The sequence below is a fragment of the Cheilinus undulatus genome, linkage group 6 (genome assembly GCF_018320785.1).
Source record: "Cheilinus undulatus linkage group 6, ASM1832078v1, whole genome shotgun sequence".
In the NCBI taxonomy this organism is placed as follows: domain Eukaryota; kingdom Metazoa; phylum Chordata; class Actinopteri; order Labriformes; family Labridae; genus Cheilinus; species Cheilinus undulatus.
In genome coordinates, this window is record NC_054870.1 from 1,609,960 (window position 1) to 1,631,547 (window position 21,588).

A 21,588-nucleotide genomic window follows, 5' to 3' on the forward strand; every position below is an offset into this window, starting at 1 on the left:
CATTAGATTAGGAAAAAGTGATCCAGTTAAAGAGACTATTAGGCACCACACATGGCATGGACGTTTGGTCTGTTGATGCGTAAACGTGTAGAAATTTTGGTCAAGTTGCTTAAAAGCTGCCAGTCCTTCAGTGTAATTCTGGGGTGTCCAAACTTTTTTCACCAAGGGCCACATACAGAAAAATCTAAGGATAATAATGTTACTATGAAAACCCTCCCCTTTAACCAAGCCAACGTAGGTTAAGATGTGCTTTGTGATTGAATAGGCTTGAAGAAAAAAACACAGCTTACATCACAGCTCTCCACTGATGGCTGACAAGGCAAATAACCAATCATTATTAAGGATTTCATGGGGGGGCCTGGTTAGCCCTGGCTGGATCTGCCTCTGACCAGGATGAGAACGGCATGCAGCAGGAGACCCTGACAGCTCATCCCCACATTCACACACAAAAGAAGAGAAGACTGCAGAAGCTTCCAGACTCTACAGGAGTGTTGGAGACAATTATGCGCTTTATAAATCAGACAGTGGAGCGTACAAACGCTGGTCTTGCTGCTTTGCTTCAATAATCCTTTTTTCTTTATACATCCTTGTGAAGCAAAGTGGTGCTTTAATTTTTGTGAATATTTTTAACACATTGTCGTCTCAGTTTTGTCATGAAAAAAATCATTTCAATGAATCCTTTTGTCAACATTTATTTACAGAATTACTGAAAGCACCGAGTGTTAAACTAAGAAGTACACTAAGTCCCACACCAGTTCATGTTTAATGACGGCCATCTTGAACTTTATTTTTAGAATCGACTGTGGGCCAACTAAAAATGGTCTGGACACCCCTAGGTTAGTTTGATGTTTACACCTATGATTATTCCTAATAGTTTGACTAATTTAATTGGGTAGCCTAGGGGAGATTTAATGTTTGCATACTATATCAAAATTACTGATGACAATTATCTTTATTCTCTCATCTTATGACAATAAGATCTGTATAATGAACAAGAGTGTAATAAATGTAACAACCAAGTTTTCAGTGTTTTCTTTTTTCTTTCTTACTGAGTTCTTTGACTCAAATGCAAATTTGGTGCCTTCTTTGTTTTATCACATCATTTTTTTTAGATATAAACTAATTAGTTCAGGCTACCTTACCTGCTCTATTTCAAGATGATGACACAAACTTAAATTTAGCAACTGTCCATTAAAAATTTTGTTTTACAGAAATGTTGGGGGGGGGGGTTGTTTGTTTGTTTGTTTTTTTTTTTTGTTTTGTTTTTTTTGTTTTTCGTTTTGTTTTTTTTTTTGTTTGTTTTTTTGCCTTTCTAGGTTTTTGCTGTGCAACAGCAAAATAAACGGGAATTTTGAGAGAAGGTGGTGAATGATGTGTGGGGCATGCAGGGCGCATTGGAGGACACTCAGCACAATGATAAAGCGTGCATGTCATTCAATAGGGACCAGTACAGACTTTAAGTAGGTCAAAACCATAGTTGGAGACAACAGGGTTGCCCCTCAAATGAAAACCCAGGAGGAATGGACCTCATAAGTCCATTAAAACATGCCTAATCACACACCTGAATTTGGGATGTATACTGCATAATCAGACATTGCTTTTATCAATATGCACCATTTCCCATTAACCTTTGTGATGTTACCAGGCCACTGCATAATAAATGTTAACAAAAGAGAAGAAAGGCTTAGGTTTAGATTTCAGAAGATTTGCAAGAGTCACAACTTAAGTACAAAAGTTAAAAAAAAAAATCCAACTTGCATGATTCAATCTAGCTCTTTTGCCTTTGAGGGTTTGCAAACAAAAACACCAATAAATTTCAACTATGAACAGCATCACAAATGCGGAAGTTGACAAGGTCAAAACCCACATATCTGACAACTGTGAAAAGATGTTTGGGAAAGGCTGGTCTGAAAGGTTGTGTATCTGCAAAAAACATGCTACTTCTTCCAGGAGAACAATAAAAAGAGAATGGAGTAAGCAAAAGCACACTAAATTGGATCTATGATAGCTGGAAACAAGTTCTCCAGACAAACCAAAGCAAGTCTGAACTAACTGGTTCAAATCACATAGTCCATGTGAACCAGTGAATGTCTTAAAGCACCATGGTAACACCAGCAATACAGCATGGAGGTGATATTGCCATGGTAACAACAGCAATAAAGCATGGAGGTGATATTGCCATGGTAACAACAGCAATACAGCATGGAGGTGGTAGTTCCATGGTAACACCAGCAATACAGCATGGAGGTGGTAGTTCCATAATAACACCAACAATAAAGCATGGTGGTGGTACTGCCATAATAACAACAACAATAAAGCATGGAGGTGGTACTGCCATGGTAAAACCAGCAATACAGCATGGAGGTGGTACTGCCATAGTAACACCAGCAATAAAGCATGGAGGTGGTACTGCCATGGTAAAACCAGTAATACAGCATGGAGGTGGTACTGCCATGGTAACACCAACAATAAAGCATGGAGGTGGTACTGCCATGGTAAAACCAGCAATACAGCATGGAGGTGGTACTGCCATGGTAACACCAACAATAAAGCATGGAGGTGGTACTGATATAGTAACACCAACAATAAAGCATGGAGGTGGTACTGTCATAATTACACCAACAATAAAGCATGGAGGTGGTTCTGCCATAATAACACCAACAATAAAGCATGGAGGTGGTACTGCCATTGTAACACCAACAATACAGCATGGTGGTGGTACTGCCATAATAACACCAACAATAAAGCATGGAGGTGGTACTGCCATTGTAACACCAACAATACAGCATGGAGTTCGTGGTGCCATAATAACACCAACAATACAGCATGGAGGTGGTACTGCCATTGTAACACCAACAATAAAGCATGGAGGTGGTACTGCCATTGTAACACCAACAATAAAGCATGGAGGTGGTACTGCCATAGTAACACCAACAATAAAGCATGGAGGTGGTACTGCCATTGTAACACCAACAATAAAGCATGGAGGTGGTACTGCCATTGTAACACCAACAATAAAGCATGGAGGTGGTACTGCCATAATAACACCAACAATAAAGCATGGAGGTGGTACTGCCATTGTAACACCAACAATACAGCATGGAGGTGGTACTGCCATTGTAACACCAACAATAAAGCATGGAGGTGGTACTGCCATTGTAACACCAACAATAAAGCATGGAGGTGGTACTGCCATAATAACACCAACAATAAAGCATGGAGGTGGTACTGCCATTGTAACACCAACAATAAAGCATGGAGGTGGTACTGCCATAATAACACCAACAATAAAGCATGGAGGTGGTACTGCCATTGTAACACCAACAATAAAGCATGGAGGTTGTACTGCCATTGTAACACCAACAATAAAGCATGGAGGTGGTACTGCCATAATAACACCAACAATAAAGCATGGAGGTGGTACTGCCATAATAACACCAACAATAAAGCATGGAGGTGGTACTGCCATTGTAACACCAACAATAAAGCATGGAGGTGGTACTGCCATAGTAACACCAACAATAAAGCATGGAGGTGGTAGTTCCATAATAACACCAACAATAAAGCATGGAGGGGGTGGTGCCATGATAACACCAACAATAAAGCATGGAGGTGGTACTGCCATGGTAAAACCAACAATACAGCATGGAGGTGGTACTGATATAGTAACACCAACAATAAAGCATGGAGGTGGTACTGCCATAATAACACCAACAATAAAGCATGGAGGGGGTGGTGCCATGATAACACCAACAATAAAGCATGGAGGTGGTACTGCCATAATAACACCAACAACAAAGCATGGAGGTGGTACTGCCATAGTAACACCAACAATAAAGCATGGAGGTGGTACTGCCATAGTAACACCAACAATAAAGCATGGAGGTGGTACTGCCATAGTAACACCAGCAATACAGCATGGAGGTGGTACTGCCATGGTAACACCAACAATAAAGCATGGAGGTGGTACTGCCATGGTAACACCAACAATAAAGCATGGAGGTGGTACTGCCATGGTAACACCAACAATAAAGCATGGAGGTGGTACTGCCATGGTAACACCAACAATAAAGCATGGAGGTGGTACTGCCATAGTAACACCAGCAATACAGCATGGAGGTGGTACTGCCATAATAACACCCACAATAAAGCATGGAGGTGGTACTGCCATAGTAACAACAACGATAAAGCATGGAGGTGGTACTGCCATAGTAACACCAACAATAAAGCATGGAGGTGGTACTGCCATAGTAACACCAACAATAAAGCATGGAGGTGGTACTGCCATAGTAACACCAACAATAAAGCATGGTGGTGGTACTGCCACGGCAACACCAACAGTAAAGCATGGAGGTGGTACTGCCATAATAACAACAACGATAAAGCATGGAGGTGGTACTGCCATGGTAAAACCAACAATACAGCATGGAGGTGGTAGTTCCATAATAACACCAACAATAAAGCATGGAGGGGGTGGTGCCATGATAACACCAACAATAAAGCATGGAGGTGGTACTGCCATGGTAAAACCAACAATACAGCATGGAGGTGGTACTGATATAGTAACACCAACAATAAAGCATGGAGGTGGTACTGCCATAATAACACCAACAACAAAGAATGGAGGTGGTACTGCCATAGTAACACCAGCAATACAGCATGGAGGTGGTACTGCCATAGTAACACCAACAATACAGCATGGAGGTGGTACTGCCATGGTAACACCAACAATAAAGCATGGAGGTGGTACTGCCATAGTAACACCAGCAATACAGCATGGAGGTGGTACTGCCATGGTAACACCAACAATAAAGCATGGAGGTGGTACTGCCATAGTAACACCAGCAATACAGCATGGAGGTGGTACTGCCATAATAACACCCACAATAAAGCATGGAGGTGGTACTGCCATAATAACAACAACGATAAAGCATGGAGGTGGTTCGTCCATGGTAACACCAGCAATACAGCATGGAGGTGGTACTGATATAGTAACACCAACAATAAAGCATGGAGGTGGTACTGTCATAATTACACCAACAATAAAGCATGGAGGTGGTACTGCCATAATAACAACAACGATAAAGCATGGAGGTGGTTCGTCCATGGTAACACCAACAATAAAGCATGGAGGTGGTACTGCCATGGTAAAACCAACAATACAGCATGGAGGTGGTACTGCCATAATAACACCAACAATAAAGCATGGAGGTGGTACTGCCATTGTAACACCAACAATAAAGCATGGAGGTGGTACTGCCATAGTAACACCAACAATAAAGCATGGAGGTGGTTCGTCCATGGTAACACCAACAATAAAGCATGGAGGTGGTACTGCCATAATAACAACAACGATAAAGCATGGAGGTGGTTCGTCCATGGTAACACCAACAATAAAGCATGGAGGTGGTACTGCCATGGTAAAACCAACAATACAGCATGGAGGTGGTACTGCCACAATAACACCAGCAATACAGCATGGAGGTGGTACTGCCACAATAACACCAACAATAAAGCATGGAGGTGGTACTGCCATTGTAACACCAACAATAAAGCATGGAGGTGGTACTGCCATAGTAACACCAACAATAAAGCATGGAGGTGGTACTGCCATAGTAACACCAGCAATAAAGCATGGAGGTGGTACTGCCATTGTAACACCAACAATAAAGCATGGAGGTGGTACTGCCACAATAACACCAACAATAAAGCATGGAGGTGGTACTGCCATAGTAACACCAACAATAAAGCATGGAGGTGGTACTGCCATGGTAACACCAACAATAAAGCATGGAGGTGGTACTGCCACAATAACACCAGCAATACAGCATGGAGGTGGTACTGCCACAATAACACCAACAATAAAGCATGGAGGTGGTACTGCCATAGTAACACCAGCAATAAAGCATGGAGGTGGTACTGCCATGGTAACACCAACAATAAAGCATGGAGTTCGTGGTGCCATAGTAACACCAACAATAAACCTGACTCCTACTGTCAGCATCGACAAATACCTCAAGCAATCCAGGCTTATTTATTCATATCAATTTATTTTCCTTCTTATTTTAATATTGTCCATAAAATCAACAGCACTTTTACCACTGACATTATTTTTAATCCCTTTTAAAGCACAGAAATGTCAATAATAATGCTGTAAAACACAGTAAATGGCTACAAAGGTTGAAATTTTGATATGAGGGTCTTTGTTTTGAACTTTTAACCTTTCCCAATGGGCCATGTGATTTCTTTTTCTTCAATCATTTCATTAAAACAAGAAAACAAAATAATGGAATTGAAAAAAATGGATCCCTTCTTATAAATTTTCTTTCTTTATTTCCTGTTTTGTGACCGAAATGAAACAATGAGAAAACGTCTCTATTTTTTTTTCCATTACCTGCAACAAACAAAAAAATAAACAGAACAAGAAGAGTTTCACAGTCTTTTTTTTTTTTTTTTTTCAGTCTGGTTTTAAACAGGAATTGGATCAGCCAGAAAATACACTGACCTTTGTGAGACTAAGATTAGGGTCGTTGAGGTTTATTTTTGTTTTATTTTATAATTTATGTATTTGTTATTTGTATTTTTATGAATTTATAAATTCTGGGGATTTGTAGTATTAATTACAACCAGTAGTTGGCGGTAATTTACCTTTTGGATGCCAACCGCCTTTAAAAACCAACAAAGAAGAAGAAGCCACAGCCAGGATGACCATTGAAGCCTGGAGGCAGCGACTGGCTTCAAACGTCGGGTCGGTGTACCGGTGATACGCTGATGCAGCTTAATGGGACCACTAAAGGCACTTTCTAATCCCTCTCTTGCTACTGAAATGAGGCAGCTAGTCTCCCCTGTTTAACAGTCTTCACTGCCAGGCCGGCAGCGCTAAAAGCGCAGCTGTTCCGGGCTCAGTCAGGAGTCACGACCTCATCAGCAGTCCGTCCATCCCGCACGCCGCGCGGCCGTTCAGTGCAGCGAGGTGCTCCCCCTCCTCTCCGGACAGGTGAGAGAAATCAGTTCTTGGGGGCATGGGGTCTCCACCCCTCAAGTGTCCATGTGAGAACATTCCTCTGTTAGCGTAAACATGGATGCATTATTTCGTTTCTTTATGTTTGAGTGACAGTGACACACAGAAATAGTTGAGCTCCTGGACAGGCCTTCCTCAGATGTGACTTAATATCAATGCATGTGTGTTTGATCATCAGCATTGGTCTCCTGACTGACTTTGACGTTTATTCAGAAGTGAAAAGTAGGCTGTAACACGTTTTTGTTTGTCTCTGATGCTTCAAAATAATGAATTCTGTCATTTAAAGAGACTTTCTATCAACAGATGCCCCAGACTGCAACTATTTTTCTGTCCTCTTTATGATTCCGGGGCTCAAATGCATAAATGTGCTATGTTACTATTGGGCAGCTCTGTTGATAACCCTGATGTTTTCCTAGAGAAATATGCCCCCTTGTGGGAAGAGATTGAAGGCGGTTATTGAGTCTGCCCGTTTACCTCTACTCAGCTAATACTAAATATTTACGACGAACAAATGTGATATTACAAACTCAGTCAGAATATATCCATGTCCTGTTAGATAAGAATTAATGATGGCCTGCCAGGGAAAGGGGTTAAAGTCCTAAATGGTGGTGGTATTCTGAGAAACATTGATTACAAAAGGCTCCAGGCATAGGGAGAAGGAAAATATTACTACTTAGAGGGAATATAGAACAATCACAAACAGACAGTTCACAGATTAAGATTCTGCAGCTGAACTTGCTGATGTACAATTTCAGATAAAGTCAACACAATTGATTGTGCCATACTAGGTGTATTATTAGAAAGGGATGCACTTCCTCACTGTGTCTGTGTCTGAGTATACTCACCTAATTAAGTTCTAGAAGAAAGTAAGAGAAAATAAATGCAGGATATCTAAGAACCAAGGTTATTAGGTATATCCAGATAAGAAGGAAACAGCCAAAAATGTTATTGCTCTTGAAAGAAGACAGAAGATGAAGGACTTGGATTTCTGATTGATTGATACACTTGAGGGTAAAACGAGCAATTTTTATGTCTCTGGTCCTTCATTACTTTTCCAGAAAAAAAGATTTTAACTACAATGGAAGCAACTGAGGGGATGATTGTGTGGATCTCTGCAATTCACCTGGACATGAATAACATGAAGTATGAAGGTATCGTCAAGCTAAAAACAGACCCTTAACCAAGACTTTCATGACACATATTTGTCAGTCTACGTACAGTTAGTATTCAAGTTTGATATGTTATCTTTTGATGTATTTTGCTTTGTTTTGTCTTTTTTCCTGGGTAGTATGAAAAGTCTACTTAATTGTGATCCCTGGTTTGTAGGTGGGGTGTGTTCCATTCATGTGTGGATGTTTTCTATGTGTGGCTGGAGTCCTTCTGTTGCAAACACATGTGGGGAGTTAAATTGTTAAGAAGCAATAAAGATATTGTTTAAAAAAGAAGTTGTTGTTGGGTTTATAAAGCTGCTCTCTTTTCTGGCACCCTAACCATCAAGACTTCTGAGGTTATGAGCTACGGATGTGCCTCTCCTGTTAACATCATCAAAAAAGAGACAATCTAGGTTTAACAAACAGGGTTTTCGGTTTCTGTTTTTCACCTCTGATCAATGTGCTGAACCGCATCGGCCCATGTATTTAAAACAAAGCACATCACTTCTATATAGGGGAGAGTGGGGGGGATTTGTGCCAGGGGTGAAGTAGTCCCACCCCTTGTTTATAGAAAACCATAGAAGAAATTGGTCATGTGACCACATATTTTTGAAGAGCCATCCATTTTACTCATCCTGCATAAAAGGGAGACACATGGCATAAGGGATAAGCACATTTTAGCTCAAAAAACTGTTTTTTGCCTTTCAAAGTAAAATTTCTTTGATCAAGGTTTTTTGATTGTTGTGTCTGAACAATTATAGACAAGTCTGAAAACATTTCGCACATGTTTTAGTGCTTTCGTAGGCTACTCGATGAGTCTATACAGTTAGCATGATGTTAGCTCTAATTTGCTGGATCATGCTAGTTTTTCCAAAATAGTGGGGCTGGGGTGATTTGTGCCAAAGGGCCTGGGTTAAGTTGTACCAGTGGCAAATCCATAAACCCAGACCCACAGACACACCCAAACCCTGACACCCACACAACTAGACCCAAATACCCACAAATCCAGACCCACACATGCAGACCCACACACCCAGAGACACAAATCCCAGCCCAACAGACCTAGACCCTAACCCATACACCCTCTCACCCAGACCCACACACACTGACACACCCACCCTAACAAATCCACACAACCACACACCGAGACCTACACACCTAGAGCCCAGCAAAGAATGCCCAGAACAGCTGGAGGAGTGAGGAGATGGGCATGCCTCATCAGTGTTTGATTAACCTGCCATTTGTTTAATTTAGCTAACACTGATTTCAGTTTTGAGTTTGCACTGTTATTACAGATCAGTTTTATTCAGTTTTTAAGTGGTCTAAGTCACAATGAGATGTTCAGAAATTGGCCTAAATCACTTTATTGAATGATTCACAAATATCATATATTGTGTTTAAGTTTTTTGTGTTTTCCCAAAAACTAGAAAATATGACTTATGCCATTAGTTAATAGGTTGATGATATCGAAATAAAACTTAAATGAGTAATTTTGTATTGAATTTGTCTTGCTTTTATATAGCGTTACAGTTTATGAGATTAAAATGTTCTGTTTTACTTCAATAATCTTCAATAATGACTGGAACAATTTACCCCAGCGTATTCTCCCCAAAGGCACAACTTAGCCCGCACCAGGGGCGAATTGTGCTGAGAGACCACTTTTTCTGATAGCTATATTTCTTAAACAGTTTATTTCAGATCCAAAGTTATTGTTCCCAGGGATGCACCACATCCTGAAATATGTATACATACTTAAGTTGGAGGCATTACTGTCATGGCCTCACTTTAAAGTCACTTTGAGTAAAAACTGGCACAACTCACCCCACTCTCCCCTAAATACTAAATTTGCTTATACTCAGGTACTTTAACATTTTCAGTTATAGCAACTCAGTTTTACTTGTACATTTATCTTAGGTTAAGTCCACTTTAATATAACTCAAGTTTAATTAAGCTAAACTTATATTTTATTTCAGTCCATTTTATAACTGCACGTGATACTATTTATAAGGTTACACTGCAGTTTTTCTTTACTTTTTTCTTTTAAATCCTCTATGATGTTACAGTATAACTCTGCATTAACTGCTCTGAATTAATGCACGTTGTTAGCTACACATGCTCACATCTGTGCTTTTAGCACAGTTTGATGCACTTCCTTACAAGCAGGAATTTTCTAAAATTGGCAACTTCTCTCATCCAAAAGCATTCTGGGAAAACACTACAGATTTAGAGAATATTGCCCTATAATTTGAATACAATAACAAACAATACTCAAGTGATAAGGTAGACTGTACCTAAAATAAAAATCAACCATCAACTCAGAAAAAGCTGAAATAGTTGAGGGATTTTTTTAAGTTAAAACAACTCAGTTTTTAACAATCTTTAGTGTTATTGATGTCACACAAATTTCAATATGGGATTTTGTTCAGATACTTCTATAGCAGGGATGTCAAACTCACTCACAGCAGGGGCCGGATTCTTGATTCAGGTCTAACCTGAGGGCCTAACAGGGTCACCTTTTTAACCATAAACTGTCAGCTTCATCTTATCAGTAATAAAATATTGGGAAATCTGATGATAAATGATTTTGAAATTTAAAAAGTAAAAGTAAAAAAAGTTTAAAGGCTCACATTCTGAGAAAAGTACATTTATTAGTTCAAAAAGGTCAAAATATGAAACTGAAAAATAATGTTTTTAAAGGCAAATATATTAGAAAGAAAGTCAAAATCAGGAGTTTAAAAGGTCAAAATATGAAATAAAATTTGTAACCATGAAATTAAAAGTCAAAATATAACTCAATTTTTAAAACTGTGAGTTTTAAAGGTCAAACTATGGGATTGTGAAGTCAATGTTTGGAGTTGAAAATATGAGGTAAAAACAAAATAATTTCTTAAAAAGGTCAAAACATAACTTAAAATTTAAAATTATGAATTTAAAGCTCAAAATATTTCATAAGAAGGCAAAATAATGAGCTGAAATGCTCAAAGTGTGGAATAAAAAGTCATATTCTAAGTTTGAGTCCTAATTGTGAGATACTAAATTGAAAATATGAAATTAAAACACAAATTAATTTCTTTTCCCACATTCCTGACTTTTCATCTAAATATTTTTACTCCTTACTTTTTCAGATTTTATGACTTAACAAGGATATCATAAATCATCAGGCATAAGTTCACATTTTTATACTTGAGGAACTCTGCAGACCTCAGACTGATGGGCCAGTTAGAACAGAAATATATAATCTTACGGGCCGGATTTGGCCTCCAGGCCTGGAGTTTGACACCCCTGCCTTACAGGAAAATCAAAATACCAGTTACTGTACTTGTCAGGTTAGAGATACTGCATTTTACACTGTCCCAAGTTATCTGGTGTAAAGCCTCCCTTAATTCACCCTATTTTACTAATAATTAAAAAACGGTTAAAAAAAAGAAAGAAACAAACAAACAAAACAAAACAAAAAAAAACAATGCAAACAACAAACGGTTATTGATGTCGACTCTAATATGATGGACACCTTTACATTGGATTTAACGCACTGGACATTTAAAGTGATTGTTCAGGGAGCAGTAAAGAGCGCCCGTTACTGATTGAATCAGTGCTAGATCGCCTGAAGAGAGACACTGAATGCAGATTTACAGGTTTAACACTTTGTGGAGTCTACGACATAACATCTCCAGTAGCTCTCACCGGGCCACCGTACCCGGCGCTGTCCGCCCCCAACATTAACCCCGCTATTTCGAGAAACTTCCAGCCCCCTTGTCCACGTCACTTCAAGGAATCTTTAAAGAGTCCGTCGCCTGTATAAAATGCTTCAGGGCTCGACAGCTCGCAATATGAGCGGCATGAAGACTCCGTCCCCGCTTCTGACAATGACAAACAATGACAACGACCCTCTCCCCCTCGGATGGGAGGTGAAGATTGACCCTCAGACTGGATGGCCTTTTTTTGTCGATCACAATAACCGCACGACAACCTGGAATGACCCGAGACACGACACGAAAAAGGTAAGAGCGGCGGGATAAACTTGGTTTGTTCATTTAGGGGCTCATACTAGAGCTGATAATGGTATTTTAGTGGAGATGCTGTGGCAGCAAAGGTACGTGCTTCGGTTATGCTGCTGAAGTGGAAATGCGCTGTGCTTACATCACGGTTATATATGAATGTTGTTGACTGCAGGCCTTGTCTGTTAGCCGCTGTCACCTCCCCCTCATAAGCAGCTCATAACCCTCATGTAACGCTGATCAACCCTGTACTGTTTCTGTGTCATGATCCTGAACTATTATTACTCGATGACTCACCCTGCAGCATGTCAAAGCTACGATGGCTTCAGTGTCTAAAGAACGGTTGTTGCATGCTGGAAAATTCTGCGACATCCAGCACATGTCAAACTTTTTCCCCTAGGATTGAGGCTGCCAAAGTTCACTGTAGCCTGTGGAGTAGGCCTGTACCTAGATACAGAAGTGCTAGATGCCCTACAAACCACTGGAACTGTGCTGGGAAGACTGATTTATTGTGGAAAGCTACAGGTCTGCAGAGAAGCCGTGGGTAGGAGTTGGCTACAGGCTGCCACTAGGTTCTGTTTCGTCTCCTAGATAGACACTGTTGTCCAAAGTTAGTGCCCCGAAGAATCTGCCAGAAAGACAGCTGTCATGGGATAAAATTGGTGCAATGGGGCTGGCTTTGTGCTGTCCTGTAAGGGTCGCTCAAAGCTGAGCAACTTTTGTTTTTGTATAAAAATGTAGCTGACCATCCTGAAGATGAGGTTTCTGGTTTGTTTGTTGCTTTGGTATTCAATGATTGGAAGTAAGGATTTTAAATAGAGCTTACATTTATAGGCTATCATCGGCCGATTAACTGACCTGTTTGGATATGTTCACACTAATTCTGCCAACACCACAGCCAGATTTAATGACGAAAGAAGAAAAAAGAAGCTCTAAACCCAAGGAACAATCAATTTTACTGAATATTTTTATGTAGATTCAGTAGTTTTAGTTAGAATTAGCACGCCATTCAGAAACTTGGATTTTTCTAGTATGAGACTTTGGAATAGTATTTTTCTTTGACATGCCCCCCCCCCCCCCCATACCAATATATCTGTTATCAATTTAAATTACATTATTAATTTGATTATTATATCTGTCAATACCAATACTTTCCTGTCTAGCTGTAATGATTTGGCAATTATATTGTGTATCCCTAGATCTGCTGCTCCACAGTAGTCCAGTGTTCATTTCATTGACTAAAACATGACTAAAAGTGTTTGTAAACAGCCTTTTTTTCCATGACAGAAATGAACAAAGATAGATCTGTGATGACTAAAACTGACAAAAACGAACTTTAGTTTTCATCAAGATGACTAAACCTAGACTAAAATGTAATGTAGTTTTCGTCGGAGAGACAATGAGAATAATAAGAGTGTGAAACATTTTTTTAGGCTTTGTTGTGAAAACTGACTAACATCCAGTGTGTTGATGTTGTTTTTGATGCCAGTGCTTTATTTATTACATAATTTGGGTAAGGGACAAAATCGATACAGCATAGTATTGCGATATTTTGCGCAATTATATATTGTATCGTGTCTTCTGCCAAGTATCTTTTTTATTATTATTGCTAATATGAACTGAAGTCTATGATACTGGATAAATAGCATCAGTCGCTAATCTGTCCACTTGATGTTGCTGTTGCGCCCTTTGTCTTGTGAGGGTGGCAGAGGTGATTTATGGGTCGTGTTCACCGAGCAGTCCGGTTCCGTTCGGTGCGAGACAGCATGCTTTTTTTTTGTGTTTCCATAGAGCTAAAGTTAGAAGGGGTCCCAAAAAAACCGACCCGTACCATCCTATTTTTCGGCACCCTTCTGTAGGACTGCTATCGATGTCCAGTGTACATCCCCGCCCCCAAGTGAGGGCACGAGTGTCAGTGGAAACGCAAGCCAGTTTGGGGTTTATCGTACCAAACTGCACCAAACCAAACTGAACTCTTTAGTGGAAACAAGGCTATAGGTCATTGGTTTCCAACCTGGGGTCTGGGACCCCCTTAGGGGGGCTCCAAAGATCTTAGGGGGGGCCTGAGTCTTTTTCTACTCTGAGGCTGCCAAAATTACATTTGCAAATATTGACTAAAACCATGATAAAGCAGTTATTAAGTAGTTTATACAAAGGTATTTTGATAAGAAAAGCATGAATAGGCCTTTTTAGGGGTTTATCAGTGAAACAGTAAAAATCTATATCGGTTTTTGGCAGTGTGTCCCTTTTCTTTCTCTCTTGAGTCCTGGGGGGCTCTGCTTTTCTTAGGTACATGTAGTGGGGGCTCCAAGGCAAAATGGTTGGGAAACACTGATATAGGTCATACTGTACAGCAGGAGAAGGTTAGTACAGCCAATATGGCAGCACCAGGGAAAGGACATTAGGAATGAAAGCAGGGCATGAACAACATGGACATGACGCATGACATGGGGTTTGCAAGGAGTGCCGCATGAGAATAAAATACTGTGGTAATACGATAAAAATTAAGGCAAGGCTAATGCTCAATCAGCTAAACCGATGAAAAAATGGCATTGATAGCAATATATCACAATACTCTGTGTATGGCAAAATGTTTAAAATCGCAATAATATCAAATTGTGGCATTAGTATCGTGATCATATTGTATCGTGGTGCCACTAGTGGTTCCCACTCCTATTACATAGTAACATATGCTATTTATATTTCCTGTGATATTATGTTCTATTTATCTTTTCTTGTGCATCCCCAATTTGGTTTGGTTTTTATCACTGTAGGCATAAAACTGAAATGTTGGACAACGCATGTTCTTATTTGATCAGATCAGAAAAAAAAACAGTAGCTTTCAAAGACTGCTTGAAAAAAAGAAGTTAACAATTATCAGTGTGATGTATGTAAGATAGTTGGTCTAATTCTAGAACATGGTTTTTATGAAAACTAATGGCAGAATCGATATGTTTGTAAGAGTTTGTATCCATCAGTGGGAGTGGAAGAAGTCAGGAAAATCAGCAAGATGAAGGACTGGATTTTTATTTGGAAATGCATTTAACTTCTATCAAGTCAAAAATAATAACCATAAAGTCAGCTCAGCCCAAATATTCTGCAACCCAAATTAACTTAAACTTCACTTAACTTAAATCAAACACTGCATTTGTTTAAAGATAAATGTGCAGTTTTTGATTTATGAAATTTTGTTTGTGTTGCAGAATTTAAGTAAACTTTTTAAAAATAAAATCTCAGAGTAAGGGAGAAAGTACCGATACCATTATCTGCTGTTGGGAACATTTTTTATTACAGTAACTATAAAAAAAAAATATGGATATTTTGCCTGTTAGAGTAGGAAATGCTGTCTTGATTAGGATAGTCAGCACCAAAATCTGGCAAACAAGATGATTCTGTAAATAACATCAACTAACTCACAATAGGCATTACTCAGGCTTTAGAAAAAAAATGGCATGAGTTTTGATGATTAATTGTGCTGGTAGTGAGTGATGATTAGACGTTGAATCATATCTCTATTCTTCTTTCTGTGCTTCAGGTCAAAGAAGTGTCATCAAATGGACCCAACATACCAACAGAGCAAAGCCCTCAGGGTTCCCAGCAGACCTTTCTGAGGGAAATGAAGCACCCTATTCTCCGCCCAGGTTATGTTCCTATACCGGTCTTCCATGAAGGTGCAGAACTAAGGCAGCAGCAAGATCCATGTTACTCTTATATTCATCCCAATACAACGCAGAGTATCTGGACAGAGGGCAGGACGCCTACCCCAACACCAGGGCTCCACTGTAGACCAAGATCGCCATTGCATGGACCTTCAGAAAGTTGTCCTGCTGAACCTGGAAAGGCTGGCTCCCCTGTTTCACAAACAACAGAGGTTTGACTCTTAAGAATTCAGTCAAAAGATACTGGAATCCTGTATTTGTAGTTTATATGCAGAAATGCAGTCATGACGTTATTGTCATGCAATATAAAATGCTTACATTTGTTTTATCCTATAGGTGTTAACACCCTTGCACCATCAACCTCCCAGGCCCAACAGCATTGGTCTTCAAGCAGGTTACATCCCCATTCCAGTGATTCATGAGGGTGGAGGAGGCCAAACACAGACACAGGCACAGTCTAGTCCATCGACCTACTCTCAGCGGATCCCCTTCTGTGAGCATACACAGCCCTTCAACCGATTCCAGAAAGATGAATGGCCAAGCTACTCTGTGGCAATGCAGCCTCCCCGGGAAAGGGCTTCTCCAATACTGCCTCCCCAGCATCGTGATGCTCCTTCAGTTAACCCTCCATCTCATATTATTAGCCAGTCACCTGTTCTATCACAGGTGATGGGAGAAATACCACAGGTATTTTTATTTAGTAGTTTTTCCTTTAGATTTTGTTGACTTTTGATATCACTATGTGTTGTACTGACAGCTTATTTTTAACTTCTAAGGCTCAGCAGCATACCCCAACAAGAGACCAGCTCCCAAAAATAGAGCAGGAACAACAAAGCACACAGCAGAAACCTGATAACACACAGTCCCCACCACTGCACCTGGGAGCTGATGCCATCAAGCCTCAACAACCTCAACAGTTCCAGAAACTTCCACTAGAGCAACCTCAACAGTTCCAGCAGCAGCAGCATCAGTTCCAGGACCCTCCTCAGACAACTCCACAGCCTCAGCATCCTGAACAGTTAATGCAGACACAGCAGCAGTTCCAGCAGCCCCAGAAGCAAGAGCAACCACAGCCACATGCAGATATTACGGTTCAAACACCTCCAAGACCAGAACCCCTGGACAAACAAGCAGTCCCCCCAGAGGTAACGGCAGAGGCTGAGCCAGCCTCTCAGTGCCAGACCCATCCAGGCTTGGCTAAAGTACAGCAGATAGTTGAACGGGTAGCTAAACTAGAGCAAGAGGTGAAGTGTTTCGCTGGGAAGAAAAATGATAAGAAATACTTGTTACTGGAGGAGCTACTGACTAAAGAGCTTTTAGCACTAGACTCTGTTGATCCAGAAGGTCGGCCAGATGTACGACAGGCAAGGCGGGATGGAGTCCGTCATGTCCAGAACATATTGGAGGAACTGGAACAACTGGAAGAGCAGCCAGTCAGGTTAGCCAGCCAGGTGGCGAGGGAGGGAGACAGCGTACCACAGAGAGGAGAGCCGAGCACGGTCTTGAAAGGGAATATTGAGCTCGCAAATGAGACATCGTAATGACTGCACACTTTAAAGTCAAGAAAACAGAAGGCTGCTGTGTATTTTATAGTGAAAACATACGCTCCAGTTTAATCTCACGCTAAAGCGTTCGCAGAATTGCATGCATTGATCAACAGTGTTGGTATTTCCTGGCATTCAGCACATAATTGATGGTAACTAAGTGCAATCATGTTCTCCAAGCCAATGTTGTTGCCTTCTATGTAATGCCAATGTCATAATAAGAACGCTGTTATGATAAAGGTGTTGACAAAAAATGTCAAAGTTAAAGTTGAATAAGAGGCTTTTGTCCATAAGTGGAAAAGTGTTTTCTGAGAAGATGATTTATATAGTTGCCTTTTGTCCCGACTGTCCTAATTAATTAATTAATTAATTGATTGATTAATTAATCATTGTTTGCTCACTGTTTGAGGCTTTTCTTGGTTTGATCACCACAGTAGTGTGTAGATGAGTGAAAGGAATGGGGCTTTATTTTAGCTGATGATGCTTTTTGGTGCATTACTGATTTAGTTTTCTTCGCACTTTGCCATTCAAACGTGTTGTGCTGAAAGAAAAGCAGCACTTTATTTAAAATGACATGATTCACACAGTTTTTGATTGATGTGTTTGAGTGTTTGTTTGTGCAATGCTTCACTTGTTATTTCAAAATATATCAGTATTAATATATTGTATTTTGGTACATTTTTGTGTCAGATGCAGATGAAATATGTGTCTTTCTTGAGAAGTGAAACAATCAGCACTTTGTGCCATTAAGGACAGTTTAAGATTGTACAAATGTTTCAGTGTTTCTACCAAAGCCACAATAAGGCTAAGTTAAAAATGGCCTTGGAGCCTTAAATCATGATGCCTTGAAAGTAAATTTGTCATTCAAAAAGGTTGAAAGTTATTCTGATGGTTTTTGCTACTGATTATGGTACTCTGATGAGTTATCTGTCTGCCTTACACACCCCTGATTGTGGCTTACTGTTGATCACGGTTCATGAGGAGCAGGGTTCATGTATTGTTTGAAGCCAGTCACAATAGTATGCTTCTAAATAAAATGTATTTCACATGGATGTTGACTCATATTTGGATTCTTCTCACTCACTCTTGAGTTTTGTTAGAAGCACAGTAGATTTTTAACCTTGCAAAGCAGATGGATTTGTCTATTTCTGTGTTTCTCACTGTCGGACCCATTTTGCAAAGCTCCCGTCTGAACCGTTTGGGCCCGGTTAGAAAGTGACAGGACCAATCAGCGACGAGGGGCAGTACTTTCAGGGGCGGCGAAGTCGTGACGTAAACAAGCAGCAACAAGAGGCCGGTGCAGATGGCGGAAGAGATTAGCGTGGATGCTGCTAAAGCGCCAGTTTTATCAGAACTTGACGACATTTCTCTGTTAAAAGAAGAACAAAGAACAGCAGTGAGTTGTTTTCTTGTCAAAAACCACGAAAGTCGTGTACTGACATGTCTACAGTCGCCATGGTTCACGTTATGCAGTTCTCTATGGAGTTTACTCCTTGGTAGCAGCGCTTTTTTTTTTTTTTTTTTCTCCATTTTTCGGTAGCGGCTATGGCATCACGTGTTTTGTTGCTCTGATTGGCCCATAAAGATGTGACAGGCAGAACGTTCATCCAGTCACCCTCGAAATTTTTTTTAAAGTCTCTGCCCTTTCCCAAACACTGTCTATCAGTGGTTTACCAGATGGATGTGTGAAACAAATCCACATGGCGTGTCAGGTTATTAGATTTTAACATTTTAAGGGGGAAAAATAGGCTTCATTTTTTGTGCCATTCATTCCAACATCTTTTAAGATTTTACTCACTTCACTCGGCGTTAATCTTTCCTTATTGTCTTCTGTACTGAAACTGGAATGCGGCCTACATTTGAAAAGGTTTCAATAATGACCCTCCATAGAGCAAAGAACATTCAAATGATGTTCATTGTACAAATTAGCAGTCTACATGTGAACCTTTCTTTATTATTGTTTTTCGTAAAATGTAGAAGTTTGTCTGTACAACACACATAAGTAGGCCACTAATGTCGATCTAACAGTCATTGTATAGTCATTTGTAGGTTAAACTAAATTTTTCCAAACTTTTTTTACATCTTTTACCTGTGTACCTGTATGCTTCATTATGATGATAGTTTTCCCCCTAAAACGTCCCACTGTTTCTAAATACATGTTTACTGAGATACAGGTGCATCTTAAAAAGTAGAATAGCATGAAACATTTCTTTTTACTGTTTTAATTCAAGAAGACTCTTCAAAATATTCTAGACCAGTGGTTCTCAACTGGTCCAACCTCAAGACCCACCAGTCTGCCTTACAACATATCGTGACCCAAGTTTCCAAGACATTTTCAACACAGCATGTTTAGTTAATTGAATGTGTTGCAGTTTGGAGCATGACTGGACCAAAATGCATAACATGAAAAAAAGAGGGGATAAAACTGACAAGTTTTATATGATCTGTCCCCATCATTTTTCAATTTTCCAGAGATCTTGAGAAGTTAGTTTTTGTGGGAAAAGTAGCTTTACATTGCAAGAAAAGGAGATAAATTCATTGAAAAATGTATCAAATATATAAATATACCGAATTTCACAGTAAATGGGATAAAATAATAGGTATCGATGTATGCCCACTAAAGACTTCATTTTGCCACCATTTCATTCACCTAGTCATGACTTACTGAAACCTGCTCCATGACCCACCAGGTGGGAACCACTAGTCTACTCTAGATTCATCATTACAAAGTAAAATATTTAAGACTTTTTTTTGTTTTAATGATGATTACAGGGCTGCATGGCAGTGCAGGGGTTAGCGCTCACAGCAAGAAGGTTCCTGGTTCACTTCCTGGTCAGGGTCTTTCTGTGCGGAGTTCGCATGTTCTCCTCGTGCACGCATCTCCGGGTACTCTGGCTTCCTCCCACCAACAAAGACATGCTCATTAGGTTGACTGGTGACTCTAAATTCTATGTCAGCCCTGCCATCGACTGGCGACCAGTCCAGGGTGTACCCTGCCTCTTGCCCAATGACAGCTGGGATACGCTCCAGCCCCCCTGTGACCCCCAACAGGATAAGGGGTATAGAAAATGGATGGATGGTGATTACAGTTTAAAACTCCCAAAAATCGAAATCCACTATCTCAAAATATTAGAATATTACAAAACATTCCAAAAAGGATTGAAATACTGACCTTCTGGAAAAATGCCCTCATTTATGCACTCAGTACTGGTAACGAGTGCTTTAAATTGTTATTGTAACGACATTAATGACCTAAAACGAACATGTTACACTACAGGCTACCATAAAAAGCAGCTAACTCTGCACTGGTAGGCTCTCGACACGCTGACTCACGCCTCTGTCTTTGTGGAGTTCCCAGAGGTTCTGAAATCTGCTTTGTTTTACACTCCTCTGAAAGAGTGCTGCTTGCAGTGTTAATTTTGGCAGCTATCTTTAATCAAAGTCTTAGTTTTCATCTTTAAATAAAAGACATTTTAGTTTTAGTCACATTTTAGTCATTTCTAACCTTTTTAGTGTTAGTCTAGTTTGAGTCCATAAAAGTCCTCACATTTAGTCTTTACTTTTAGTCCAAGCATTTATTTTCTTGCCTAAATCTGGTACCAAATCATGATAGTGTGTTCTATGCAACCTTCTAAACCTGGGGTCCCTGCTTTCTACAGCTAAGAGGCAGAGCAGATACAGCTACATTGTTTTTTGACAGATTTACCCACAGTGGAGAACAGTGGGTAAATCTGTCCCACAGTGGATTTTGACTCTCTGACAAAACTACATTATATCTTAGTCTAGTATTAGTCATCTTGATGAAAACTAAAGTTAGTTTTTGTCAGTTTTAGTCATCACAGATCTATTTTTGTTAGTCCTAGTCTAGTTTTTATCATGAAAAAAGGCTGTTTGTGAACATTTTTTGTCAGAGTTTTAGTCGACGAAATGAACACTGGCTGCTTGTGCTCCTTTTCTTACCGCACCTTTCTCTTCCAGTCAACTTTCCATAAATCTGCTTTAATATGGCCTCTGAGAACAGCCTGACCTTTCAGCAGTGACCTTCTGTGGCTTACCCTCCCTGTGGAGGATGTCAATATGTGTCTTCTGGACTTTTGTCAAGTCAGTAGTGTTCGCTGTGGTTATGGTTGTGTGCACTGAGCCTCTGGTTGAGAGAATCAACTCAGACAATTTTAGGCCATAATCATCAACATTAAAACAAAAAAGTCATGAAAT

General features: G+C 40.0%; 1 protein-coding gene across 1 annotated transcript; it reads left to right on the forward strand.

The window, feature by feature from the left end:
* Positions 1-11,935: 11,935 nt before the first annotated feature.
* Positions 11,936-18,425, forward strand: bag3 (BCL2 associated athanogene 3). The gene is made up of 4 exons (XM_041790301.1): positions 11,936-12,173; positions 15,706-16,041; positions 16,166-16,516; positions 16,606-18,425. Exons 1-4 carry the CDS (start codon positions 11,976-11,978, stop codon positions 17,368-17,370), a joined length of 1,650 nt encoding a protein of 549 aa, XP_041646235.1. The 5' UTR covers positions 11,936-11,975; the 3' UTR covers positions 17,371-18,425.
* Positions 18,426-21,588: the final 3,163 nt, after the last annotated feature.